Source organism: Exserohilum turcica (assembly GCF_000359705.1).
Source record: "Exserohilum turcica Et28A unplaced genomic scaffold SETTUscaffold_3, whole genome shotgun sequence".
Classification (NCBI taxonomy): Eukaryota; Fungi; Ascomycota; class Dothideomycetes; order Pleosporales; family Pleosporaceae; genus Exserohilum; species Exserohilum turcicum.
This window is the reverse complement of record NW_007360136.1, coordinates 1,967,280-1,994,179: the sequence shown is the minus strand read 5'-3', so window position 1 is coordinate 1,994,179 and position 26,900 is coordinate 1,967,280. Positions and strand designations below refer to the sequence as shown.

The window sequence follows — 26,900 nt, the reverse complement described above, 5'->3', positions numbered from 1 at the left end:
CCTTCTCCACTCGCACTCCCAGCTCCTGCGCACCACTCCAACTCCTCCATATATACCCCACGACTCAAAACGCCAGAATACGTTCCTGTAGCGCGCCGCTATACCCGTATTCCCACCGCTGCCGCACATGTCTCGGTCGCAAAACAAGCTCCGGAATCCAGCCCACACCGTTGCACACCCACACCCACACACACACCTTTACCGCTACATCTTCCCTTGGTTGCCAAGTAATGCGACTTGCTCCACACTAAGTACTAGCCCCCCGGCACCGGCACCGCGTCCCATGACTTCAAGGTTACTAGTACAAAGTCTTGTTGCGTAGGTGTGGGTGGTGACAGTGGCGGCGGTGGTGCTGGTATCCACGCCCCGCTGCGGTATCCAGCCAATCCGCGGAGAGGCGCCTGGAGGATGCACATGCACATGCACATGGGAGCCCCCTCCCCCCCCCCGTGGGGTTTAGTTAAAAAGGCATAGCACCAGGTAGTGGTCTCAAAAGGATTCTACTGTAGTGCTAGTGTGCTTTTTTTTTATTTCTATTTTTTTTATTTCTTGCCTTCTTTGTTAACACTAATGTACGCATTACCGCCCTGTTTATGTTTTTTTTTTCAAAGAATATAGTTAGGAAATTTGGGATATGGACTCTACTGTACAAGCTAAACTAGAGAGAATATCTTGTGTAACTACATAGTTTGTTTCTTTCTAGCGATTTAAACGCGCTTTTTTTTTCGTGCTGGACTTTGTCGTCATGTTAGAGTTGGACTTTGAGACGCGTTGTAAATAACAGAGTGAATAATGACTTATACACACGCTGGATATACTACGTTTTTAAATTACTAGAATAGACGCTTTCGCTCAGCTTAGTGATAGGGGGCTTATTAACACCATCAGATGCAAGGTGCCTAGTTGGATGCGGAGAAAATGCTTAGCCTGATTTTTGGGTTAAGGTTTGGTTGGGGGGGGGGAAGCCCGTTGAACACTCGGACTGTGCGGAGCTGGGGTCTGGTCTGGTCTGGTCTGGTCTTTGTCACCCCCCACTCCCGTCTGGGTAAAAAAGAGACTTGGGCTGGGTTGACATCCGACAGGCGGGCCGCTAAGCTTTTTAGTATTTCCTGGGGAAAGAAGGCGCGGTCGGATTATTAAAGAAGACGCCTGATTGCCATGCGTCCTTGTCGCGCTTGATTTTCCTCCCCTCTCCCTCTCTCCCTCTCTCTTCCCTCCAACACCCAACCTCTTTTTCTCTCTGCCTTGGACTGGGTTTTCCTTCCTCAAGGGCGCCGCCACCGCCTCTTTTGTCTTGTTTTTTCGGACTCAGACATAACAAAGATGCCGGGAAGTACGGCCGAGAGGGCCCTGAGCGTGGACAAGATGCACGATGAGAAGCTGGAGCTGCGGAGTGGGAGTGAGCAGTTGGAAGGGGCGTTTCCCGACGGTGACACAAAGGCTGAGCGGAATCTGCTGTTCAAGATGGATATTCGGTAAGTCCCTATTACATGTGTTTGCCGTCTTTTCGTGGATACTGGCTAATCGCATACTAAGCATTCTCCCCATCCTCGCGCTGCTGTTCCTGTGCTCCTTCATTGACCGCACAAACGTCGGCAACGCGAAGATCCTGGGCCTGGAAAAAGACGTCCATCTGACCGATCATCAGTACTCGATTGGGCTCTGTGCGTTTTACGCCACGTACATTGCCAGTGAACTCCCGTCCAACCTGGTGCTGAAAAAGGTGTCGCCTAAAATATGGCTGCCGCTCCTCACCGCCGTCTGGGGCATTCTGACCATGTGTCTGGGCTTTGTGGAGAACTTTGCTTCGTTTGTTACGGTTCGTGCGCTGCTGGGTGTTGCGGAGGGCGGCCTACTTCCTGGAATGGTAAGCCGGGCAAATATACTCCAACTCCAACTACTAATGGTTAACTAGGTGCTATATCTCACCCACTTCTACCGCCGACAAGAGCTCGCCCTACGCATAGGTATCTTCTACACTGCCGCCTCGCTCTCCGGTGCTTTCGGCGGCCTCCTAGCACGAGGTCTCAACGCCATTGGGCCCGCCGGCGGCCTCGAAGGCTGGCGCTGGATCTTCATCGTCGAAGGCCTGATCACCGTAGCCGTAGGCGCGTGCTCCGCCATCTTTCTGCCCAACTCAATCGAATCCTCACGATTCCTGTCCGCCACCGAAAAAGCGCACGCGCGCTTCCGCCTCGGCGAGAACAACGCCTCGCACGAGCGCTTCTCGTGGGCCGAAGTCAAGCGCGGCGTCTTCAACGTGCAAGTCTGGCTTACAGCATCCGCCTACTTTTCCATTCTCTCGGGCCTCTACTCCTTCGGCCTGTTCCTGCCCACCATCATCAACAACGGGTTTGCCAAGGACCCCAACAAAGCGCAGCTCTGGACCGTTATTCCCTATGCCGTCGCCTCCGTCTTCACCGTCATCGTCGCCATCCTGTCGGACCGCCTCGCCCTCCGCGGACCCGTCATGCTATGCACCCTGCCCATCGCCATCATCGGCTACGGCGTCATCAGCCAAGCTACCAACCCGAAAGTCCAGTATGGAATGACGTTTCTCATGGCCACGGGCATGTACGCGTCCGTTCCCTGCATCCTCTCCTGGAACAGCAATAACTCCGCCGGCCACTACAAGCGCGCCACCACCTCCGCTCTGCAACTCGCCATTGCAAATGCCGGTGGCTTCGTCGCAAGCTTCACATACCAGAAGAAAGAAAAGCCGCATTTCCACAAGAGCCATAGTATTATGCTGGGCTTGCTTTGTGCAGCTTGGGTTTTGTAAGTCCTTTTTTCTTCTTCTTCTTCTTCTTCTTCTTCTTCTTCTTCTTCTTCTTCTTCTTCTTCTTCGCAGCAGCAGCAAATCAACAAACACATAAACAAAGTGCTAATTACCAAAATTCTCCACAACAGAATCGCCGCAAACGTCGCGTGGGTCTGGAAAATAAACAGAGACAAGGCAAATGGCAAATACGCCCAATTCCAAGCCAAAGGCGACGACCGAGACCCCGAGTTTAAAATGGTCATGTAAAAAAAAACATTTCATTTTGCCCATGAAAACACAGGCATGCCATGTTACTTTCGATAACACATTTGATTTCTTGATTCTTCTGCTTATATGAAAAGATGGTCTGCTTGACTTGGAATCTGTAAATAAAGCAGCAAGATGTATGTAGTGAGCTGGCTCCTGTTTTTATCATCACAGATCCAATGATGGAAATAAACACATACACACACATGATTGCATATCCTTTGATGATGCAACATAATACTTCCACCATCTAACTGACAAAACCCCCAAGAAAAGAACACTTGCCTTCTATAACCAACCCCCCCCCCCCTGTCCATGCTTAATTAGGCCCGCAGACTCCCCAACTCCCACCGTCGTCCATGACAAACGGGTATTTCGCGTTGAATTCATACATACAAAGGCCTCTCTTTGCTCTATACAGTCATGCTAAGAAAAAAAAGACCACGGCTATTACAGCTCATCATGCGCATCCGGCTCAGGCATCTTGATGGGCTCCTGTGGCCGTCCAAACTCGGCATCCATGCTGACGCCATTCTTCTTCCTGTACTTCTCCCACACGCTCCAAAAGTCCTTCTCCATGCCCTTCTCCATCTGGTCGGGTAGTACTACAACATACTCGACGTGTAGGTCGCCAAATTGCAGACCCTCGTTGTTGTCTAGCTGCTGGTGCCAGATGGGCATGCCCTCCTCCTTTACAATCTCAACGAGACCAGGCTGTACCACTTCGCCGCGCTTGCGCGAGAGCTGCACAATGTGGCCGTCAAGATGTGTAATGTTGCGTGTCCAGTCACCCATCCATGCCTCCCGAAGCGATAGAACCTCGCGCCAGAAGAGGTGTTGACCTCGTCTTCTGAAAAACGTACCATCTGTGCGCTCGTGCTCTTGTTGGCCCATGGCAGGTTCGGATTCGGCCAGGTGAACAATAAGATCGCCAGCAACATAGTCGGGGCTCTCATCCGCTTCGTTCTCGTACGTAACGCGCACCCCATTGGGCATGCCCTTTTCAATCTCGAGCTTGTGCGTCTCTGCTTCGCGGATCACTCGGTTGCCATTGCACACTGGACATGGGCTCTTGATCGTCTTTCCTTTGCCGTGGCATTGGTCGCAGTGTACCTGAACCTGTTGGAACAGTCCTGGTGCGAGTTGCTGCCGTTGTATGCGGATACCCCGTCCACCACATGCGCCGCAAGTCTCCACATGACCATCCTCGGAACCCGAGCCCTCACAGGCGGAACAAATGGCTTGCTTCTCAATTGTGAATTCCGTCTTTCGGCCATTGTAAAAGTCACGCAGGGGAACAGCCACCCTGACTTCCATGTTCGGTCCCCGTCGCTCCCCACCCTGGTGTCCAAAGTGTCCAGAGCCGCCGAAGAAGCGCGAGAAGAGGTCAAAGGGATCGTGCTGTTGCCGAGGGCCGCCACCTTGCTTGTGCTGCTGAATGCCTTCATGACCGTATTGATCATAAATCTTGCGCGTCTCTTTCTCAATGAGGACCTCGTATGCTTCAGCAATCTCAACGAATTTCTGGTTCGCCGTGTCGTCGCCACTGCACTGGGTTAGCAAGACACCAACAGACCAGCGGAACACTCGACATACGGGTTCTTGTCGGGGTGGAACTTTTTGCTGAGAGTTCGGTACGCTTTCTTGATTTCGCGCTCAGAGGCATCCTTCTTCAGGCCCAGCAGCTACATGAAACAGTTAGCCTGCGCACTTGAAGTTGCGACGGAAGCAGGCAAGTAAATGTAAATGCGACCTCGACATACCTTGTAGTAATCCTCTGCACCAACAACCAGTAGTGCCAGACAGGCGACTACAACAAACAGCGCTATCCGCAGGAGCATCGTGTATCGACAATTGCGCCGGCGGCGACTTGAACTTGGACAAGTGAGCGGACGGAATGTGTGTATCCGATATAAATTCAAGGCCAAATGTCTACATGAAGTTGGTGAACACGTGGCGAGGTCAAGCGACCTCGGAAAACAAGGGAGCGGAGGGGGTAGTGGAAAGTGGAAATGAGGGAGATTGCGAGTGAAGGGTAAAGTAGTAGTAGCTTCGGGACACGATAGCAGTAACGTAGATAATGCGACCAATCGGAGTTAAGCCTTGGCATTACCGACTCTACTTTTCATGCGCGGTGCGCCCGCCGCGAGCATGGTTCAAATCAAGGCCGGCAGCTGTTCCTCCGCGTCACCAGCACGCGGCCAGATACCCCGAATCGACGCATTGAGTTGCTGTCTCGACCTTGCCCGACTAAAAACCCACACACAAAGGCGCCTGCAGCGCTAGCGAAACCTCCGCAGGACCTCCGCATCGACCGCACACGACCCAGAACACCACGACCGCATAGCCGCCCGTCATGGCGTCAATAGCAACCAAAGCCAAGGCCAGCAGGCCAATTGTCCAAGACTACTTTTCCAGCCACAAGGTCGGCGTTGTAGTCTCGGCGGGGAAGATGTCCAAAGCGGTGCGAGTGCGCGTCGCACACCAGGAATGGAATAAGAAGTTTAGAAAAGTAAGAATTGCCAATTGCAATCGCAACATGCATTCCGATACTAACAAAACCTCAGCACTTCCCCGCTCCAAAGACCTACCTTGTTCGCGACCCCAACAACTCCCTTGTCGAAGGTGACATTGTGCGCATAACCTCCGGACACCGCACTTCCACAGCCATTCGCCATGTCGTAACCGCAATCGTCGCTCCTTTCGGAGAGCCTGTTGAAAACCGCCCTCCGGTACTCTCCCAAGCCCAATTAGACGAACAGCGTATCAAGGATCGGTTACTCAAGGATGTGAGGAGCGCTGAGCGGGGGAGACAAGCGAGTGTGCAGAGATTGGCACAAGCACGGAAGCAAGGAATTGAGATACCGACGCTACAAGAAGCCATGGAGCGCATGAGGGTGCACACAGAAAACGAAAAGGCGAGGCTGGAAGCGCATGGCGGACAAGCTGGACAGCAAAAAACGGCAAACGAGAGGAGAGTTGAGGCGGGGAAAAAGACCAAGGAAGAAGTCAAGGCGGAAAGCAAAGTGAAAAACGCAAGAAAACAGACTGCATAGAGGGCTGCAGCGATAAATATGTAAACTATTCCATGCCTTCAAAGCCGCACTCGAAAGGCTGTGTTTTGCGCAATGTTCAAGTCATCCAACTCGTAAAACGGCAAAGGTACTCGCATTCGATATGGCAACAAATATTACCAACAGCAACTCCAGACCCAACTCCAACCCAATGCCCCGGGTATCAATTCGTATCCATCCAGTCATGACTATTCAACATGGGCACATCAATACAGCACTCTAGGCAGCCATCTGGACAACCTTGAAGCCTTCCGACACCATCTTCTGAATCTCTTCGTCCTTGTGCTGCAGTTGAGCCAGGGCATATGCAATGTCATTCCACTGTCTCTCGTTCTCGGCCCTTGGTAGCCTCGAAGCAAGCTTAGCAGATAGCTGCTTGGCGTGTTTATCCTACACAATGTCAGTGTCGATGCAGCAAGATTGTGTGCGCAGTGGCAGAAACATACCTTTTCGATAAATCCAGCAAGAAACTTGATGATCCTCTTCAAGGCCTCCTCGCTAAGCCCAGTGTCTGCACTGAGTACACTAAACATGTCAATGAACTGGTTGTATACAGCATTGTCCTTTGTCGACAACTCGGTGAAGAACATGCGTGCCATGTCTGCGATCTTCTTGTCGCTATCTTCGAGACACTTGGCCATCTCGCCCAGCTGGCCCTTGACCTTGACCTGACCGGCTAGGATCAAGAAGGTGAGTGTCATCAGACAGGTTCGCTTGACGCTGGGGTCACCGTCGTTCAAACGACGGTAGAGGAAGTCGGTGTTTTCATCAATGAGATGGTTGAAGCATACCGCCATGTCACCGAGTGCTACGACAAGGTTGCTTCGGACGACGGCATCTTGGCTTCTCTCGAGGATAGTGAGTAGCAGGCCAAGGTTGGTCTCACAGTACTCCGAGCTCACACACATGAGCTTCGCCAAGCAAAGTGCTGCTTGGGCTTGTAGTGTCGGGTGGTTGTACGACGTGTTGTTGGCGCAAATGTCTGTCACCATTGGACCAAAGTTTGCCAAAAGAGACTGTGGACCGTACAAAAGCTCGCGTTCGCGGACGTGCGCAATGGCTTCAGTGAAGTCATCTTCCGTAGTACCTGCCATAAGATCCAGCTCATCAGCTTCCTCTGGCGCAGGCGTAGGCGTAGGCTCCTTGGCAGTGCCCCGTTTGCGGCCTTTCTTCATAGGTGTAGGATCGGCCGCCGATGTCGTAGACTTGCGAGGACCAGGCGCGGCCTTCTTATCCTTCTCAGCCTTGCGACGCTTGAATTCAAGCTCACAGAGCTCAAGATGGACAATTTGCTTGATTGCGACGTGACCAACGACAAACAGTAGTTGCGATAGAGCAAGGGCTGAGTTCTGCTTCTTTGGTTGTGGCTCCTCGACTGCCGGTGCGTCTGTCATTTCTACGTCTTCCCCTGCCGGCGCAGCAGCGCTTGAACTTGATGTCGGGCGCGATTCGGTTTTGGGTTGCGGAGCAAAGACACGCTTGGTGATCTTACGAATGATCTCTGAGCACAGGACGTCGGGGTGCTTTGACAAGACATAGATGGCACTGATAGCCTGTTCTGCTACCCCGTACCACTCTTTACTGTCTGAAGTCATTTCGGTGATGGCGGCCAGTCTAACCAGCACTGCGTGGTCATTGGGCAGTTTTACAGTCTGAGCTGGGGCGTCGCTAGCGGCCTGCTTTCCTGGTGGCTGGCTCATGCGACGGAGAGCGATGCAAGTGTATCGAGCCAGTCCCAAGTCTCGTCTACCAAGCTCTCCGAGACCAATTCGAAGGCAGGTTTCCATCTCTTGCACAACAATGTCAGGCGTGGAGAGTGCCAGCATACCCAGAACAATGATGGCTCCTCGACGCTGGTTCTTAGAGATGTCTTTCTTCTGGTAGCCATAGATCTGCCAAAGCTTCTGGATGACCAATCCGTTAACAAGGCCCTGCTTCATCATAGTACTGAGAAGCTGCTCAAGAGAAGTCAGCTCCGCCGGTGTTGTGCCAAAAGTCAAACTAATCATGTTCTTGGAGATGTAGTTCGCAACCGCGTTCTCGTCAAATCCGGGTGGTGCATCAAAAAACAAGCCCTTGTAGCACTCAAGAAGATGGGTTTGCACACCCTTGCCCTCGTCGCTGTTTCCTTTGGTCCAGATGAGGCGAAGCATTCTTCGAATGCCGAGCTTTGCGTTGGCAATCTTGTATGCATCGATCGTCGTGAAGAAGTCCATGGCCTCGATGACTTCGCTCTTGTTCTTAGATGACAGTAGCTGAGCCACGACCTCGGCGGCATCGTTGATGACTTCGATGAACTTGAGCGCTTCCAGCAGGAACTTGCGCACTGCCTGGAATTTCTCGAGCTCCTGTGCCGTCGCAGCATCTTTTTGAGCTTTTTCGACTGCAGCAGCCTTCTCTTCCTCACTCATCTCAGAGGGATGTTTCGGCCCCTCATCATCCCCATTGTCAGCCTGTGTTGCGTCCTGTAGCAAGGTCTCGTCGACAGCCTGCTCGCTTGGCGGTCGTTCTCTCAATTCTTCTGGGGGTTGCAAGGCATTTATCTGGGCCTCGCATTCGTGCAACCGCTGAGTCCAGTCCTTGGTCGATAGCAATCCGCCATCGAACGCTGTAAATGGGTGTGTCGAAATCAGTTTGGCGAGCAGCTTAATTGCATTCCGGCGAACATTGCTACTCTTGTCTTCAAGACTGCGTGCAGCCAGCTCAGCCACCTTTTGCCTGCGCTTGGGGTACTTTTGCTCGAGATCGCAAAGCTTGACGTAAACCTGCATTACTCGAGCACGGCAATAGGGGTTGATGTCAAGGAAGCGATCCTCAAGCACATCAAAGAAAATGCGAATCTGGGCCTTGTGGTTTTCGCTGCGGTCATCTTGGCTCAGCTTGCTAAGCATGGTGATCAGGTTTCCGCATACTTCGATTAGGGCGCAACGCAGGGTGTATGACTCGCTGTCTAGCAGGTTTGCGAGTAGTGTCATTTGCCTGATGACGAGATGTGGCGTGAGTTCGGAAATTTTGGTGAGAAAGGTCGAGATGGACTTTGGACCCTTTAGATCGGTGGAACTGAACTCCTTGCTGCTGATGTCTTTCAAAACATCTTCAGTGAGCTGTGGGTAATCGAATGCGTCGGCAAGTGTAAAGAGAAATTCAGCCATGGGCTCTGATAAATGTTCAAAGTACGTCAAGCTCTGGTTGATGGACGTCTGAGCGGCTATTGCAGTTGTTAGCAGAAGCTACCCAACAAGTTTCAGGGTACCTACTGTATGCATGTCCATGCGATTTTACAGCAAAGCAAAGGACCCTGAAACAGTGGTTTCGTATGGCGTTGTTCTTGACTCTTGCCTCATTCTCGAGTATGTGGTATACGGGCTTTGTGAACAAGCCGATGAAAGTATCTCGCTCTGATGTGGTGACAAATATACGGCCCAACTTAAGTCTCAGCACCTTGCTCATCCGGTCAAGGGCTGTCTCTAATTGAGCGGTGGCATCCCAAGTGCTCTCTTTGCCTCCGCCAGCTTTTGTCTTTGTGGCCTTACCCCGCCCCCTAGCTGCTGGTGCGGAGGCCGACTTCTCAAGTGCCCTTGTCTCAACAGCGGAGATGGTCCACCGGAGAAGAAAGCCGTACATCTCCAGGAGGTTTTTGTGGTGGGGTATCGCATCCTGCTCTTCAGCCTCGAGGTCTGCATGGATGATATCGGCTTGCGTGGATAGTGCTGAGGATATGAGGTCGAGGATCTTGCTGAGAATGGCGGGTGGGATTTGCGACGAGTGCCTAGATAAGTGCAACAATTTACAATTAGGTTCCGTGTCATATGCTTTTGCGTGCTTTGGATATGCGGGAACGCACTTCAGCAGAAACTGCAGAGTATCAAAAACAGAGCTGCGAGTAATCGCATCTGGGCTCTCAGCCACGGCGTCAACCACAGGATTCAGCTCGCTGTTGATCAATCCGGGCGATGAGAGCGATTCTGGCTCATCTTCGCAGTCTTGTAGCGCTTGCGGGGCCTCGGGCGTGGGAATCGTCGAAGGGTCGCTGTCGAACAGCTTGACCGCCTCATTGATATCGAAATCCACGCGCGCATCCATGGTGGCCAGAGCCGCTTGCGGGAATCGAGAGTGAAAGCGAAAAAAAGGTTGCGACGAAACGAGCGTCGGAGGGGGTGGGGTTGTTTGCTCAAGTGAACGATGCGACCACCGTCTCGCCTGCCGCGTTGCGTGTGTTTATTGGCCCGTGCGCCTTGTCATCATTCTTCCCCTTCAGGCCTAGTGATTAAGGGTTCAACCGCGAGACGCGTCTTCCCTAATACTGCGCAAAAGACTCGCGCGCCATCCTGCACACCGCTGTAAAAGTCCACATACACAACATGGCAAAAGCACGCACTTTGCTGCGAAATGGAGAGGGCATCGATGTCCACGAGGACCCCATCAAGGCAGAGGATGCTGAAGAGACCATGGATGAAAGTATGGATCCGCTCGACGAAAGCGGGCAAACAGTCGATACCAGCGATGAGGAAGTCGAGGACGCTGTCCAAGAAGACATGGCACGCTTTGAAGAGACCTTTGTCGGCATCAGCAAGCGCTTTCGGCTGATCAACCGCATCGGAGAGGGTATGTCTTATGTCATTGGCTTGCAATAATGCACGGTAGCGGGGTGCTCACATTTATTCGTAGGAACCTTCTCTACAGTGTATAAAGCCGAGGACTTGGAGTACCACAAATACAACAACAGCTGGGATGTCGACGAGCGTGAGAACAGCAAATGGATGTCCCCTTCGCGCAGGAAGCAATCTGGCCGCCGACCCCACTATGTGGCCATCAAGAAGATCTACGTCACAAGCAGCCCGATACGCGTCTTTAACGAACTTGAACTGTTGTATGACTTGAGAGATTCCGACTCTGTATGCCCACTCATAACCGCATTTCGACACTTGGACCAGGTCGTCGCCGTATTACCATACTTTCAGCATCGCGACTTCCGAGATTACTACCGCGACATGAAGGTTTCTGACATGCGCCCCTACTTTCGGAGCCTGTTTACCGCCCTTGCGGCGGTGCATCAGAAAGGAATCATACATCGCGATGTCAAACCTACCAACTTCCTCTACAATACTTCGCAGTCTCGCGGTGTCCTGGTTGACTTTGGTCTTGCTGAGCGTGAAGGCACAGACTGGCACAACTGTGCCTGCCATATGAATGAGGAGGACCGCCGCCACAGGATTTCGCACAGCGTTTATGCACAAACGCAATCAGCAGGCCACAATGCTGCCGCATATCCCAAGAACGACACACGCAACAGCAGACGCGCCAATCGAGCCGGCACGCGTGGCTTCCGTGCCCCTGAAGTGCTGCTGAAATGTACCCAGCAAACTTGCTCGATTGATATATGGAGTGTTGGAGTCATACTCTTGACCATGCTTTCGCGCCGCTTTCCCTTTTTCCACAGCGCAGACGACATTGATGCACTGCTCGAGATTACCACTATTTTTGGACGAAAGAAGATGCGAGAGACGGCACTACTACACGGGCAGGTCTTTGAGACCAACGTGCCCAGCTACAGCGAGGGCGGACACAGCCTGGAGAAGATTATCCTCTGGTGCACAGGTCGAACAGGCGATAAGACACAGCCCAAAAAGGAACTTGAAGAGGACGAAAAAGAGGCTGTTCAGTTCTTGCACCGTCTTCTAGAATGCAACCCAGCAAAGCGTATAACAGCTGCCGAGGCTCTGCAACATCCTTTCCTCGCCAATGCCCACGAAGAGAGCGAGGCGGAGCCCAACGAGTCGGCTGATGCTGTTGAGGGTTAAAATGAGCCAATGCACTGACATGTTCACGAGAGCACGAGTAACAAACATCACGGGCGGCGTACGATTGGGCATAAGCATAGTACAGGAGTTTTTTGTTTGGCCATTTATGGAAGCTGGCGGCGCGACGAATCATTGCGATACCCTCCTGTACTGCATAGCATCGAGTATGACGCATTATTCCAACTAATAGATATGAACTTGCACGCACTCAAAGATTCGCTTCGGTCGTTTTGTTCGGGTCGGAGATTTCAAGCCATGACATATCCACCGAGAGCAAGCAGCGACACAACCCACCCCATGAGTGACACGGGGGTTTTCGCAGTACTTCCTGCACCTAAACATGTATTAGCCAATACTCCACTTTACTGGACGAGATGTGCAATCGGCATACCCTCGGCATCAGGATCAGCAGTCCCAGTCCCAGTCTCACTCTGGTCCGATTCTCCCGTGGACGTTGGACCCGCCCCTGTAGTCGTAGGCTGGTCATTGTCCTCATCGCCATCGTCATTGTTGCCATTATTCTCATTGTCGTCTTTCGAATCAAACAGGCAAGGGAACTGTGCTCCAAACACATCGGCATCCGGATACAACTTGACTACACAATCGCGCCAGTCCTCGGCGCCAGAGGGGCTGACTTCGCAGTACCTATCACCCAGTTCCGTCAGCCAGTTTTTCTAGAAATTATAGACAGCATCTGGAAGTACGAACTGCAAAAAAAAAACAAAAAACAAAAAAACTTACTGCGTGCAGTTGTTCCACACGTGCACCTCGGCATCTTGCTTGCAGCACGACGACAAGTCCTGGATAAGCGTTTTGGAGTTGTATGCACAGTACGGGTGCGTGATGTTGTCGGGAGCAATGTCATATACGACTTGAGAACTGCAGACGCCCGGGGTGGCGCTGGGAATGGGGCTCACGGTGCTGGAAGCCATTGTGGTCTGAGCGATGAAGAAGAGTCAGAAAGGGGGGGGGTCGCAGTGAGCAAAGCGAGGTTGTGCCTCCTAACATATGAATGACGGACCTAATTATCTTGGAACGGGTAAATAGAGTCCAGTAAGTAAGGATGTGGTTAGAAAAGAAAAAGAAAAAAAGCGGGTAGCAATGGTCTGATGATGTTGGCTTCCGAAAGAGCTGGGAATGAACAGATGCATTTTTTCTTCTTCTTCTTCTTCTCTCTCTTGGTCCCCCCCCCCCCAGAATACCAAATGTATTTCTCTTTGGATGCGATTCACTGGACATACAAACTGCCACCGACGTCACAAAGTTACATCCGATTAGCCGTCTTCTTGGTTACTGTTTCACCCGCGCGCCTCCGTCTCTCTTTGTTCCACATACAATAGGTGTAATATCAGGCGGGGGGAAACGTTCTCGGCAACACGTATTCGTCCAGCAGCAGCCATGGACGTTTGCATGTTTCAGTGCAGGCCAAGAAGGCTTCGGATAGCGGCAAGGCATGGCGTGCATCAGGCACCATGACAATAGCCAAGCGATGCACGTGGTGTGGAGAAGGTTCCTGGTCGGTAGTGGTAGGTGTAGTTCGTGCATGGGAGTGCGAGAACAAGGATGCTGGGCGATGCGGGCGACCCGAGGACGGCAATCGGCACTGCAGAGGCGACGCTAACAACGGACTGCGGGGGGAAATGGGGATCCTTCCGCTGCTGGCAGCACCACTATCTCGAGGATTAGGAATAGTGCTAGCCTACTGTTGTTGGAGGGGGGCCTGTTTGGGTTCTGCGGGTAGGTGGTGGTGGTAGAGCGACTATGCGTGCCTCGTTTAGGCCTGTACCTGTACCTCGCGTGTGCATGTGCGATCGTGATGATGACGTAGTGTTTTCCATCGAGTGTGTTTGCCATGCCTATGCTCGTGGTAGCTACACGTGGGTATTTAGCGAATCTTTCTCTGATTCCATATTTTTCACTGCGCTGTTCGGGAGACTCTGAATGAGCCTGCCACTGATCAATGGAACATGGACTTGCTTGAACATCTCGGCGCCGGCGTCACGAACCGCCTGTTGCCTCGCCATCAACTTACGATCGCGATGCACCAAATCTCGATCGCAGCATTGCAAAAGGCCGTGCGGAATAACCTCCAGCGCATCAGCCATGTGCATACCCACAGCCAAGGCTCGTCAGCCTCCTTCCATGTAGGCGTAGACGGGTGTGCATTTCAAGCATCGCTGGGCGCCTTACCATCGCAGTGGAGACGCCAGTTACCGTCAGCCTGGACGCCTTACTTTTGCCTCTGAAGCTTAGAGATGGGGAAGGACCAAGGATTCAGATGCGCCAATTGTGTCATGTGTGTGATTGCATGTGGAGTGGCATGACCCATGTTGACTGTAAAAAAATCCCATACTGGTGGTAGCGCGCAGAGATGTATTCCTGTGCTACACTAAACAAGGAAAGGGGGGGCTCTGCTTAACTTCTCCCGCTTTGGGGATTCTTTTACCGATCTGGGGGTGTATGGGTGAGTATGTCGGTAAAAGAGACTGTGGAGTCGATGGCTGTGGCTGCTTGAGCTTCTGCACTGTGTTAGCAGTGTGGCCTCTGTGATGACAAGAGACAGTGAATGGCAATTTTGGTGCCAAAGATGCGATAAAAAACCATTTCGATATCAAGAGGCTGTGAGACATATTGGGATTCAAGTAAACATGCTGTAAACCCGTCGTATCGTCCAGTGAAGGCGAGTAACAGCACCCACCAAACAGCAGACTCTAGCGAGCGAAACATTACACAACCTCTTCTCCACCAAGAGGCGGAGTTCGGCACGAGTCACGCATCCTGATACTTCTCTTGAGATTCCTACTTACTCAAAAGGAAATTGTTAGATATTGGTCGTGGCACGCCTCTCAGGCCGTCAACGCCTTCAGATCACAACGTCGGCCGCGCACGTCGACAATCCACCTAGATCATAGGCTGCAAGCACACAAAGGGAGGTAGATGGCGTCTCAATCCAATGGTCTGAGTGGATCCGCTGGTGTATGAGGTGCACTTCGTATTTCCCATCCTCCATTCCTTCACCGACTGCAGTACTCGGGGCCAAGAATCAACAGACAGGGAAGATTTGACGCCGCTGAGGCAACCACACTGTGGCCGGTGGTCAATAGACAACGACCTAGCGTTCAGTCAAGGAAGAAGGATCTGAGACACTTGGCCGGTTGAGAGTTATAAAGTGGTCAGAGGAAGCCAGAGGAAAAGGACCAGCAAGTCACAGCAACTCATCAGCTCTTCAACCCAATAGCCTGCATACCTCCCGAACATCGATCTGTGAAAAACATCGAAACCTCAAAGATGCGTTTTACAGAGTCCTACAGTTTCGCTTCTCAGCGGCCTGGCCGCAGCGTCTCCGGCACCCCTCGCAGTGCAGCGAGACACTGCCTCGGGCAGGATCGATGCGTGCAACAAGAACACTTGTAGCCAGGTAAGTGACACTGAAAGCATTCCATGTGGGTAGTGTTTCTGACACCAATCCAGGAGGCTGGAGAATGCCCAGCATACGGCGGCAAGGCTGTCGGATACCCCGAATGCGTCGTCTACCCAAGCGACCAGCTGGGCACCGACAGAGGATACCCTCGAACACCCTCGGGCCAAGTGCAGGCTTGGTTTGACTTTCCGCAGCCAGATGCTGGGTGCCGGTACATTTTGCGTAGCCCGGCTGGTGTGACTACGTATGAGAACTGCGGAATCCCCAAACTCACAGTTACGTCTGCTGTGTGCCAGCTTGCTACTCTCGAGTCGACATTCATGCTGCAGTTTTGCTGCGGACAGGTACGTGATGTGTCGAGATGGAATATCTTGGTAGAACTGCGTTGCTGACTGGGCAATAGGGCGACTGCAACGCCGCCACTGGCATCGGCAAGCGGCAAGACGGAAGCTCTGTGACGCCGTTTGTCTTGAACGACAAAGATGGCAAGCCAATCGCTGGAATCATGGGCAAGTCGGGCGACGAAATGAGCATCATGTCGCTGAACGTGACGACACCCCAGCAAGCGCGTAGCGTGGCCGCCATGCCCGAGGTACGCAGTCTGCACGAAGTACACTCGCTAGCCAAGCGCGACTGCAACTTTGTCAAGACCGAAGGGCCCTACACGAAGCTCGCTGACAAGAGCGAGTATGTCGCGGGGCCCTTTAGCTGTCCTCAGGGCGGCACCTGCGAGCAGACGGTGGAGAAGTCGTATTCGATCAGCCGCAGCATCAGTGCCAGCGTCAGTGTCAGCGACCCCTTTGGCATCATCTCGGCCTCGCTGTCCGTCGACTTTGAAAAGAGCTACAGCTACTCCATTAGCAAGAGCTTCTCGTTTCCAGAAAGCTCCACGGGATACGTGTCCAGCACACCTGTGCTCGAGTGCTACCGCGGCTACTTTGACGGCTGCGACTCGGATAACGGAAATGTCTTTGAGGCTTGCCAGCGCAATCCCGGCAACCCCAAGGCTGTCGACACGGCTGTCATTACGAGGAGCAAGAAGAGGAGCGCCGAGGTAGAGGAGATTGTGTTGTAGATGTAAGTCGGTCTGCACGACAAGGGAGAAGCGGGTGATTTCGGGATGAATAGCGTTTTGGTTGGTTGGGCTCCAAAACCGACGGCTTTCTCCACCTTGGCAGAGGAGCTTGATTGAACAGCAATGGCAACGTCCTCTTTCTTTTTTGAGATTACGTAGATGTTAGTCATACATACACGCTCGTTTATTTTGAAGTTTTGTCTTATCTTCCCAGTCGACTTGGTGCTATCAAACATTATTACTGCATCTCACCAGACTTGAGAGTGATCCTGGCTGCTTACGATCAGCACACCATCGACCCACTTTCAAACCTCTCTTCAAGCACCCATCCGAGGTTGTAAGACGGATAAGCGGTGTTCCGAACGCAAATCACCAAGGGTCTCTGATGGAATAGAGATTACTCTGCTAAACAAAGCATAGTTGTTGAATATAATATACAGCGCTTCTTCCCAGCATGGTCCACAATTCTCTCAATACACTCTTCGGTCTTGAGTCCTCCTGTGAAACGATCTATTTGCGAAGCTATTCTCTGGTCCTGGAATGGATCAACCCACACGACTTATTCATCCTGAGCCCACTTCTGCGTCATTGAACGAATCTTGGAACCAAACATGTATACAAAGACGCCCAGACCCATCAAGGCCCCCACGATTCCAGCGCAGATGTTGAATGCACCCTCATACCCCGCGCTGTTCACAAAGCTGATCGAACCAAAGGAGATTCCGAAGCCAATGAAACCTCTCAAAGAGCAGATGAGAACGAGCGCAGCATCGATGCGCTGAGGATAGGCATCCATGCAGTACACAAAGCTGGATACCACGATACCGACAAAGCCAAAGTACTCGGTATTGAGCGTAACGGCGATACCTGCCCAGGTCCAATCGTTGGGATTCTGGGCCGTTCTCCCGTAAATGATTGTCGAGATGAGAATGGAGATGAGTGGAATAATCAGCGCGAGGAAGCGGTACTCGGGCTGACTGACGCCATCGTTCCTCTTACTCAATACCTTGACGATCAAATCACTCAAGTATCCACAGAAGAAGGGTACCGCGACTGCAGTGGCGACCTGTCCGGCGAAGACGTAGCCAAGCATGTTGAAGTTCCAGAGGAATGGTGGCTTGACCAGCACTTCGGCGAATAATGCCGACATGAGCACATATATGCCGAGCGCGGCAGAGTTGATCAAGACGAGCCAGATAATGTTGGGAAACCAGATGATTTGAAACATCTGTTTCCAGCAGTCGATGGCCTCTGACCAGTGCGCACGGCCATTCCATGGCAACATGCCCCGGATGAAGCTGCGCGGTGCATAGTTGATGGTGTCGAGCTCGCGCTTGGTATTGGTTGTTACCGGAACGAGCGTCCCGTCTTCATCGATACCTTCACCATCTACGCAAAGTTAACACATGTGCAATAGTAAGCAGGGCGCTAGCTTACTCAGTGCTTCCAGCGTGCGCTCGTACTTTGTCTCGACGACAAAGATGATACTGAGAACAGCAATGGTTCCGCTCAAGCAGCCAAAGACGCCATACCACCACCTCCAGCCGAGATCGCTGGCGAGGTACGAGCTGGACACGATAAGGGCTGCAGTACCAAGAGTCTGGAGTGCGCAGAACCAAGCAATGACGTTTCCCCTTTCGTGCAGGTAGAAAATCTCCTGGACGATGATGGGACAAAGAGCTTCGGCTTGACCTGCAGCAATGGACATGACGTCTCTTCCGGCAATGTGCGATTCCAAGCTGCCACTAGCGGCGCACCAGAGGCAGCCAAAGGACAGGACAATGGTCGACAGGAGGTATACCGGCCTGCGCCCCACGGCGTGGGCAACGGGAATGGCGAGGAGGTTGCCAACGCCCATGTAGAAGGCAGGCCATGTTGCGAGGTCGCTGGTCTTTGGATTCCCGCCATACGAGGCTTGCACGATGGGCAGGATGGCAGTGATGCCGCTGGCCATGAGATTGCCCGTGGCTGCGTACAGGCCGACTATGATGAGGATGATGTACTTTTGCCACGTCGGCAGATTGAGAGGGTCTTGCAAACGTCAGCTTTGCTTGGACACGACCAGTCTCGCCGCGTGACTGTAGCCTACCGTTGGGGTCCCTGGTCGGCGTGGGAATCAGGACGATGCCATCTTCGTCGAAAAGCCTAATGGTGCCCACGACGGGCTTGGCCGCCTTCTTGTGCGCGTCGACAATCTCGACATGGGCGCTCGCCTCGGGCTTGAAGTCACTGGTCGCCATGGTGGACGGGTGGTGGTGATGCTGGCTCGCTGGGCGGCATGGCGCGCAATTTGTATTGCCGGCAAGGCCTCGGTGTACGGGGCAGACGTCGCCTTGGGCGCTCTGGGCATGGCTTCTTGAGAAGGGAATGAGTATCACTTCGCAGAATCTCCCCCGAGCTGGGCCGCCCAGCCCAATAAGTCTGCGAACGGATTGTGGAGGGCGCGGGCTAGCGTGTGGGGAACCATCTGGCCTGGGCATCGTGCGGCATGGGGGAGATTGTGCGGGGTATTATTGTTGTTCCAGTTCCAGTTCCAGTTCCCGTTCCAGTCCCGCCCGAGCGTTTTCAGCCTCATCGCTCCTCGGCAAATAATCCATCAACACCCACCCACCTGGCACCCGTCCACGCAACCCCCCCCGCCCCCCATCCCATGAGCGAACTCGGCATCAAGACGTCGCAACGCGTGTCCCGCTCATGCATCGAGTGCGGGCGCCGCAAGATCAAGTGCGACAAGAAGAGCCCCTGCCAGCCATGCATCCGCCGCAACGCGGCCCACGAGTGCAAACGCCCCATTGCACGAGTCAGGGGGCAGCTGACCGTCTACACGGCCGACGACACGGCCAGTCCAGCAGACATCGAACTCCAGGACTTGCTGCGTGAGCGGGGCGCCTTGCGCGCGCAGATTGCTGAGCTCGAAACCGCGCTGGCCTTGTCCAAGCCATGCGCTCACAGCCGGACCAGTGAGTCGACCGACTACACGCAGCCCGCAGCATCCCTCGAGGACCTGGTCCCTGCCTTTGAGCAGTTCGACATTGGCATCAAGATGGGCACGGCTGCGCGCCTGGGCGCCGAGAAGGCAATCCTCGATGGTCTGTACGAACCTGCTGCGGATCCACTGTTCCTGCTGCTCCCCAGCCAGGATGCCAGCCTTGGTCTCGTCACCTTCTCCCTCCAGAAGCTGGGATGGCTGCATTGCGCCATCAACGCCGACGTGTTCGTCAAGGAGCACGAAGACTTCTGGCACAACGCGCAGCTCGGCGCCAGCATCACGCGCGAGCAGCGACCATGGATTTCCGTCTACTTTTCCGTCCTGGCTGTTGGCATTCTCTACTCGGACCCCGACGACATACCAACCGCCGACCACCTCCCGCAACTCGGTGTGACTCTTGCTGACCCCGTCGCTGTTGCCGTCCACACGTCTCATCTCTGGTATGAAGCTGCTCTCAAAGAGCTCGAGAGGCATGGCTTCACCGCCGCGCCGTCGCTTCACGTTGTACAGGCGCTCTCCGTGTTGTCTCTTTGCCATTCCAACTTTGGCGAACATCAACGGGAATGGCTCATCACTGGATTCGGCACAAACATGGCGAGATTCCTCGACATGCACAAACTCGGCAATGAAGCGAATTGCTCAAAGGCGATTTGCCAAAGATCAGAGTGGTCTTCGCCCGTGCAGCGGGAAATGGGTCGCCGGTTGTGGTGGGCCTGTGTTATCAGGGACTGGTAAACTGCTTCTCTCCTAGGCTGCTGAATTGTCGTTTTACTAACTGGCCACCTCCAGGCTTGGAAGCTGGTCTCGCCCGCCATCCATCTCCCCAGCAAGCTTCTGCTGCCAAGCTTCTACTGCAAGCAAGCATGGTGACTACGTCCTGATTAGCAGCTATTCAATGAGTAGCCCCGGTTCTTCTGACTCAGCAAACCTGGAGCCCCCCTCCCCTGCACATTACCACTCAATCATGTGTCGTCTTGCTTACATAGTGTACCTGTACATCAAAGCAAACACCCATCAGACACACTTGAAGTTTTCAAAGGCGATCGAGGAGATACAGGCTGTGCAGCGAGATTTGCCTTTGCACCTATCACCCAGCTTTCCCGCTACCGAGGACGATCGGATATGGGAGTCGGAACACCCTTGGATCCCATTTCAGCGCTACCTGATTACTTACGTCTTCGATTTCTTGTTGTTGACAATCGCCCGGGTGCTGATTCCGAGAAACCCCGAAGATGATGCTGCAATTTCCAGACAACTCGCTCTTCAATGCGCGAACCGCATCTTGAATCACTATGCGACACCTGTGCCAAGAATATATAGGCTAGTATGGGCTGTGTCAGCCGCAACAGTCGCAGCCTCTGTGTATATATCGCTCGACATGCTTGCTAATTCTCACGAGTATCGTGGTGAATCCAGACTTCGCGTGATTGCGCTGCTAAGACAGGCTTCTGTAGAGTTGAGAAAGCACGCGGTTGTTGCAGCTCATGCGGCAAAGGGCTCTGCTGTGCTTCAGGGCTTACTGCCCTTGTTGGAGCAGCACGATTTTGACCGCCCTCGTATGTCGTACTCGATGCAGGATTTATTACAGCAGCTCGCAGCAGCTGACATGGGGGTGCCATCCGACGCGTCCATAATCACCGATCCTGGGCTCGACGGCCTGGCTCACATTGGGGACATCAGAAATCTCAACATGCTGACTGAACTGGGAAATACTCTTGAGGGGACTTATGGAATGGGCGACTGGGATGAAGTATTCTCACAACTATGAAAACAACTATGAAGGCCGCTACAGTAATCCACCGCTATACCAAGGAAACAAGAACGCTGCGACTATTACTCTCTCTCTCAGTACGGCTTTACACCTGCCAGCTTGAGCAGCTTGTCGGTGAGTTCGGGCTTCTCCAACGGCTCTGTCCTCTCCCAGGGATCGATTTTGCCATCCACCATGGCTTTGCCCTGCGAATGGATGTTGATGTGTGGCCAGTGTGTTGTCGCCTCCCACTTCTCGAAGATTTCCTTTTTCTTTTCCAAGTCCTCCTTGGAAGCCATGGCTGCTGGTGTGTAGCAGGCATATATGATTGTGCGGATATTGTCGGTCTCGGGGTACACGGCGTAGTGCATCTGTCGCGAATCCCAGAGGATCAGATCGCCAGGCTCGGCGCAGACCTTGACCAGTTTGCAGCCGTGGTCTTCATACCACTTGACGTCGGAATCTTGGAAGGGGTAGAAGTCGTAGTGAAGGGCAGCCAATGGGCCCTTGGTTCGGTCCGGTGGGTGCTGCTTGAAGAACTTGTCAAAGAGCCTGGCACTGCCTTCCATTACCACCAGACCGCCGTCTTTGGGACCAGCTTCGGAGACTGAATTTGATTGTTAGCGAGTTTTGCAATGTTTGGCAGACAAGGTGCGGCTGCATACGGTTGATGATGCCTTGCACACAGGATAGACCTTGTCGCTCAGGCGCCTGATCTACGTGTGGCCATGGCTTGGAGCCGCCCATTGTGGCGGCATTTGGTAGAGTGAGGTTGATCGTGTCATATGAGACAATGAGTTCATTTGTGTTCCAGAGTTTCTCAAAGGCAGCCAGAACGCCAGGTTCTCTGCGCGATACAGCATCAGCCACTTGCCACTTTGTGAGATCGAGCGACTACGTGCTACTTACTGTCTAGCCTCCCAGACATACTTCTCATGTGCGGCACAGTAGTTGAGGTACATGCCGTTCTTGAAGCTCTGTGGCAGATTCTCCTTTGTCCATGTTTCTGGCTTGTTCACGTCAAAGTCGTTGGGGAATGTGCCCAGCCACTCGAGCATCTTGTTGCGGTAGTTTTGGGCGCGGTCTTTGGGAACAACGCCCTTGAGGACCACGTAGCCCTTCTCGTAGAAGTCATCTCTCCAGTCACCGTATTTCTGCTGGGTGGGTTCGGTCTCGTTCTCGTTGATGTAGGGTGCCATGGTGTAAGATTGATGGATGGTGGGGTGCTATTTGCAAGAATTCAACAATCAGTTGGCCACTGGGCGGCCAGGGATACTTGTCCATATATACTTTACAGCATCAGCTGATTGCAGGGCGGACTGCAGTCATGCTCGCCCGTTCACGGCCGCTGTGACAGGGGTCTAGAAGCGTCGGTGCTGCTTGACCCGAACTTGGCTGCATATCTCGGTCGAGTACGGGCGCGTATGCCGCGCCCATGCACTCCACACCTGCATCTCCACATACCGACCACCAGACGCCATCGTATAATGAATAGACTTCTGCCTCGGATACGCACATCGGAAAGCACCCTCGCGGCCGAGTACGGTCGGGGGACCTGAAGCACCGGGCCCACGCCTATCATGCGCCGTATCAAAACCGCCATGATTTCCGGCCTGAAACTGCTGCACGTCAAGCAGCTCTTCGCCACCTCTCCAAAACCAGCCATGCCTCTCGCTTTCCAAGTCGCTAACCTCGCCGTCAAGCCACCCAAAGTAGGCGAAAATGGGTACCAAGGCTTCAACCCACGCAAAGAGACGCTCCCCAAGGGATACCAGAGTCGAGAAGGCGCCCGCGCGCTCTCTGAGGATTTGATCGCAGAGCATGATGTCGCCGTCAAAGTCAGAGATGGATGCACCTTGTACTGTGACATCTACCGGCCCTGCAGCAGCGACAGCGGTGCCAAGGTGCCCGCCATTGTTGCATGGAGTCCTTTTGGCAAGAAGCACACTGGCATTGACATGATGTCAAAGGTCTGTCAAAGCTGTCTTTCTTCACTCTTATTCAAGATTAACATGCAACAGGTAAAATGGGGCTGCGGTGTGCCCAAGGGTTGTCTCAGCGGCCTGGAGCGTTTCGAGGGACCTGACCCCGCGGAATACTGCCCTAGGGGTTTCGCCATTGTCAACGTGGATGCGCGTGGTGCGGGCGACTCGGATGGAGATATCGTGATTATGGGAAAGCAGGAAGGCGAGGACGGCCATGATGTCATCGAGCAACTTGCAAAGATGGACTGGTAAGCATTGGTAGTTTCAAGGCGGCAATTTGCGCTAATAGTGGCCTAGGTGCAACGGTTCCGTTGGACTTGCTGGAAACTCACATCTCGGTATTGTTCAGTGGTTCATTGCTGCAACCCAGCCCCCGTCCCTGAAGGCCATTGCGCCCTGGGAAGCTTGCGGCGACCTCTACCGCGAACAGTTTGTGCGCGGCGGTGCGTGGGATAACGGGCTGTTTGACTTTATCACTGAACATGTGATTCGCGGCAAGAATGGCCTCGAGGACTTCAAGGAGATGTATCGACGCTCCTCGACCATGGACCCATACTGGGAAGATAAGCGGTAAGCGCATCTGATGGTTGGATGTGGGAAATTCTGACTAACTTTGTTTCAGGGCGGAAATTTCCAAGATCAACATCCCAACATACGTTGTTGCTTCTTATTCAAGCTTCGTAGGTGCATCCCAATTTGGAGATGTGGAACTGCAGCTAACTGGCACAGGTTCACACCATGGGCTCAATAAGGGGATGGATGCAAGTCAACACCAAGGACAAATGGCTCCGCTGGGATGCATACCAAGAATGGTATGACCTTTGGGCCGTGCAGGAATCCATCGATGAGCTCGCTTCCTTCTTCGACCGCTACCTGAAGAACGAGAACAACGACTGGGAGAAGACACCGCGTGTGCGCATGGCATCTCTCCAGTACGGCGACAAAGAAGCAATCCACCCCATTGTCGAAGAGGACTTCCCCATACCACGAACCGACTACCGCACACTATACTTTGGCAGCGACAACAGCCTGCAACCATCACCACCCGCACAAACCAGCTTCCTATCATACAACTCAGAAAGCAATACTTCACCAGTCGCACATGCAGCCTTCACCATGAAGTTCGACAAGCCGACACGTCTCATGGGACTCCCAAAAGCCGTCCTCTACATGTCGTGCCCCGACTTCAACGACATGATCGTCTACGTCTTAATCCGGAAGCTGGACGCCCAAGGCAAACCCATGGTTGCCATCAACATCCCCTGGTCCGCCGCACCCTACACCAAAGCCGCCGACATCCCCGAATCCGACTACAGCAACCTGATGATATACTACGGCCCAACGGGTATCCTGCGCGCCTCGCACCGCAAGACAGACCCATCCAAAGCACTGCACCCACAGTACCCCTTCCACACGCACGACGAGGTGCAAAAGATCCCCGCTGGCGACATTGTCAAGCTGGAAATCGGCCTCTGGGCCATGGGCGTCGACTTCGAGGCTGGCGAGGGCATCAGCGTCCAGGTGAGCGGCGAGTATCCGCTCGTACAGGAATTCGGGCCCCGCAAGAAGGTCGAGCTGGAGGAGAGGAATAAGGGCACACATCGTGTGCATTTTGGAGCCGACTATCCCAGTCATGTTGTGCTGCCTTTTGTGTAGAGCGTAGATGTATTTTGGTGGCAACTTCTTTTCATCATGCGCCATGGTTTTGGTATGCCATACTTATACCCGCTACATAGACCGGTATTTAAAAATTAGAATCTGTTACATTCAGATTCAAAATGATCGCTGCTGGACTCGAATTTAAACAGCGTCTTCTCAGATTGGGAAAGTCTGGTGAAATGCTCCTGCTGGTGTGTGTGTGTGAAGAGTGAAAGTGAAGACGCGTTTGCTATTGCCTCGTGGGCATCTCGCGCCTACCCACGGGCTAAGTCACGAAGAGAGCAAACGGAAACCTTCTTCTTCATCTCGCGACTTGGAATCTGCATCTCAGATGTCACTTGTGGCTTTCTAGCAAGCTCGCCTTGCTCTCTCTCCACTCTACTATCCACCCTCCCCCCCCTTCTTGTTCCCCAATTACCCAGCCTCCTCCCGTATACACCTACAAGATGAATCCAGTGCAGCTAATCAAGTTCGAGCAAAGCGAGCTGGAAGATGGCGATATCGACTCGTCGCCGCCTTCCCTGCCATCCGAGCAGCACCGCCATGAGTGTACTGTTCCAAGTGACGGAGCCAATGGGCATCGCGGTAAGTATTTCAATTTGGATGAAGGAAGGACTGCTGATGTTATCCTAGATGAACTGCAGCTCGCTCGCTACGAGTACGATGCGCTTGAGCAGCGTCACCAAAAGCTCGCTGCTAGACATGCAGAGCTCCAAAAGCTGTGTTCAGCATACATGGAGGTGATAGGTGGCTTCTCCTCTTACGAGGAGGAGTCAGCTAGTATTGAGCAGCTGCGTGTCGAGGCCGGCCGCGAGGGTCTGCGCGCAAAGGCACTCGAAGCCAATGTGCTCAAGCCCATCATCCGTGAGGCTGGCGGGCTGCAGGCGCTCGTGTCGCAAATGCAGTCGGTACGGTCGCTGATCGACCAGGTCGGCGGTCTTGCAGAGCTTGAGGAGCTGGTTTCGGAAATGCATCTGTTCCGGACCAGCTTGGGTGAGATTGGAGGCCTGCAGGGTCTGCATCACCTCATCGCTGAAGTCAAGAGGCTGCGAGAACAGCAGATTGCACGTGTTTCGATGAACATCAAGATGCGTGCGCCCGATGGACCGCTTGCAAAGGCGGCAAAGTACGACAAACTTGTTCAGGCTTTCGGCGACATCCACGCTGTGCGGGAGCCCAGTGCTTCGATTGAGACGACTATGATTAATCCTGCACGAGCGAGCCGCATGGTTTCGACGCCACTCGAAGACGACCCATATCGTGACTTGTACGAACCGCCTCCGATGGAAGAAGCACGCACCAAGACGGGCTCAAATAACATTCCTCTAGGGCCTACACGCGTGCGTGGACAACCAGCCAGTCAAGCTTGTGAGCAACCATCGCTGAGACGAGATGCGTCAGACGAGTGGCAGAACTCCCCGAACAAGCGTCCAAGAATTGATTCTGGGCCGCTGTCCATAGAAACGCCACAGCATGAGCGTCAAATGCAGGCACCAGAACGTGATTGGGCACAGTTCTACCCACAGCCATCGGTGAAAGTAGAAGACTTCTGCAATACAGAGGAGCAGCGCCTTCCTATGTATGGTCGACAGCCACACGCCATAACCGTCACTACCGAGTATACCCATCTATCCAAGTCTGTGCTGGTTGGTGACTATCCAATTGCTCTTTGGACGGGAGCTAGCGACCCAAGTGCCCCAGAGTTGCCTGGACAAATGAAGAAGGTCGACCATATTCCAAAGGGATTGGGCACGTTCCTGGCCACTGAGCTTTCCAAGTACATTACCAAGGCGGCCGTTCGCTTCTGGAATGAGATGCCACCCAACAAAGACACATGTGTGCTCCGTTATGTGCTCGATGGTCACAGACCTTCGGGCCAGCCTCAGGAGCGCAGGGCTTGCCGGGTCTGCTCAGCTGCATGGGCTGGGCGCCAGCGTCCATGCGCCCTACTCCTTGATGTAGAAGGCATTCGCACCCTGGTATTTCTGCCGCTCCATGATGGGCCTGGTAGGCACACAGACTGGCGCAAGAAGACATACTGGATGGACATTGAGTAGGTGGCGGACTTGGGTTGAGATTTTCGTTACGGCATACCATGAGACATACGACACAGCCTGT

At 53.3% G+C, this 26,900-nt stretch overlaps 12 protein-coding genes across 12 annotated transcripts; 7 read left to right on the top strand and 5 right to left on the bottom strand.

The window, feature by feature from the left end:
- Positions 1-1,365: 1,365 nt before the first annotated feature.
- On the top strand, positions 1,366-3,028 carry SETTUDRAFT_154693 (uncharacterized protein; the record flags this gene model as incomplete). The annotated part of the gene is made up of 4 exons (XM_008029384.1): positions 1,366-1,475; positions 1,537-1,867; positions 1,916-2,778; positions 2,911-3,028. The coding sequence occupies 4 exons, from the start codon at positions 1,366-1,368 to the stop codon at positions 3,026-3,028; spliced, it is 1,422 nt and encodes a 473-aa protein (XP_008027575.1).
- A 369-nt stretch (positions 3,029-3,397) lies between these two features.
- SETTUDRAFT_117664 (uncharacterized protein) lies at positions 3,398-5,023 on the bottom strand. The gene is made up of 3 exons (XM_008029383.1): positions 4,792-5,023; positions 4,625-4,713; positions 3,398-4,574 (listed from the first exon to the last, which is right to left on the bottom strand). Exons 1-3 carry the CDS (start codon positions 4,867-4,869, stop codon positions 3,479-3,481), a joined length of 1,263 nt encoding a protein of 420 aa, XP_008027574.1. The 5' UTR covers positions 4,870-5,023; the 3' UTR covers positions 3,398-3,478.
- Positions 5,024-5,237: 214 nt separating this feature from the next.
- Positions 5,238-6,084, top strand: SETTUDRAFT_172052 (uncharacterized protein; the record flags this gene model as incomplete). The annotated part of the gene is made up of 2 exons (XM_008029382.1): positions 5,238-5,540; positions 5,596-6,084. Exons 1-2 carry the CDS (start codon positions 5,385-5,387, stop codon positions 6,082-6,084), a joined length of 645 nt encoding a protein of 214 aa, XP_008027573.1. The 5' UTR covers positions 5,238-5,384.
- A 237-nt stretch (positions 6,085-6,321) lies between these two features.
- Positions 6,322-10,185, bottom strand: SETTUDRAFT_92036 (uncharacterized protein; the record flags this gene model as incomplete). The annotated part of the gene is made up of 3 exons (XM_008029381.1): positions 6,322-6,492; positions 6,549-9,310; positions 9,360-10,185. 3 exons carry the CDS (start codon positions 10,183-10,185, stop codon positions 6,322-6,324), a joined length of 3,759 nt encoding a protein of 1,252 aa, XP_008027572.1.
- Positions 10,186-10,422: 237 nt separating this feature from the next.
- Positions 10,423-11,903, top strand: SETTUDRAFT_137461 (uncharacterized protein; the record flags this gene model as incomplete). The annotated part of the gene is made up of 2 exons (XM_008029380.1): positions 10,423-10,707; positions 10,771-11,903. Exons 1-2 carry the CDS (start codon positions 10,464-10,466, stop codon positions 11,901-11,903), a joined length of 1,377 nt encoding a protein of 458 aa, XP_008027571.1. The 5' UTR covers positions 10,423-10,463.
- A 248-nt stretch (positions 11,904-12,151) lies between these two features.
- SETTUDRAFT_32321 (uncharacterized protein) lies at positions 12,152-12,835 on the bottom strand (the record flags this gene model as incomplete). The annotated part of the gene is made up of 3 exons (XM_008028827.1): positions 12,152-12,237; positions 12,295-12,548; positions 12,645-12,835. 3 exons carry the CDS (start codon positions 12,833-12,835, stop codon positions 12,152-12,154), a joined length of 531 nt encoding a protein of 176 aa, XP_008027018.1.
- A 1,035-nt stretch (positions 12,836-13,870) lies between these two features.
- SETTUDRAFT_20612 (uncharacterized protein) lies at positions 13,871-16,399 on the top strand (the record flags this gene model as incomplete). The annotated part of the gene is made up of 4 exons (XM_008028723.1): positions 13,871-14,047; positions 15,205-15,321; positions 15,375-15,668; positions 15,728-16,399. The coding sequence occupies 4 exons, from the start codon at positions 13,871-13,873 to the stop codon at positions 16,397-16,399; spliced, it is 1,260 nt and encodes a 419-aa protein (XP_008026914.1).
- Positions 16,400-16,958: 559 nt separating this feature from the next.
- SETTUDRAFT_90166 (uncharacterized protein) lies at positions 16,959-18,639 on the bottom strand (the record flags this gene model as incomplete). The annotated part of the gene is made up of 3 exons (XM_008029379.1): positions 16,959-17,788; positions 17,837-18,430; positions 18,489-18,639. The coding sequence occupies 3 exons, from the start codon at positions 18,637-18,639 to the stop codon at positions 16,959-16,961; spliced, it is 1,575 nt and encodes a 524-aa protein (XP_008027570.1).
- Positions 18,640-19,270: 631 nt separating this feature from the next.
- Positions 19,271-21,156, top strand: SETTUDRAFT_137453 (uncharacterized protein; the record flags this gene model as incomplete). Its single annotated transcript, XM_008029378.1, has 2 exons — positions 19,271-20,119; positions 20,178-21,156. The coding sequence occupies exons 1-2, from the start codon at positions 19,443-19,445 to the stop codon at positions 21,154-21,156; spliced, it is 1,656 nt and encodes a 551-aa protein (XP_008027569.1). The 5' UTR covers positions 19,271-19,442.
- A 77-nt stretch (positions 21,157-21,233) lies between these two features.
- On the bottom strand, positions 21,234-22,337 carry SETTUDRAFT_20609 (uncharacterized protein; the record flags this gene model as incomplete). Its single annotated transcript, XM_008028722.1, has 3 exons — positions 21,234-21,745; positions 21,804-21,985; positions 22,048-22,337. 3 exons carry the CDS (start codon positions 22,335-22,337, stop codon positions 21,234-21,236), a joined length of 984 nt encoding a protein of 327 aa, XP_008026913.1.
- A 465-nt stretch (positions 22,338-22,802) lies between these two features.
- Positions 22,803-24,779, top strand: SETTUDRAFT_91685 (uncharacterized protein; the record flags this gene model as incomplete). Its single annotated transcript, XM_008029377.1, has 5 exons — positions 22,803-23,108; positions 23,160-23,371; positions 23,421-23,693; positions 23,746-23,803; positions 23,853-24,779. 5 exons carry the CDS (start codon positions 22,803-22,805, stop codon positions 24,777-24,779), a joined length of 1,776 nt encoding a protein of 591 aa, XP_008027568.1.
- A 449-nt stretch (positions 24,780-25,228) lies between these two features.
- On the top strand, positions 25,229-26,839 carry SETTUDRAFT_20607 (uncharacterized protein; the record flags this gene model as incomplete). Its single annotated transcript, XM_008028721.1, has 2 exons — positions 25,229-25,367; positions 25,416-26,839. 2 exons carry the CDS (start codon positions 25,229-25,231, stop codon positions 26,837-26,839), a joined length of 1,563 nt encoding a protein of 520 aa, XP_008026912.1.
- Between the last annotated feature and the right edge of the window lie 61 nt (positions 26,840-26,900).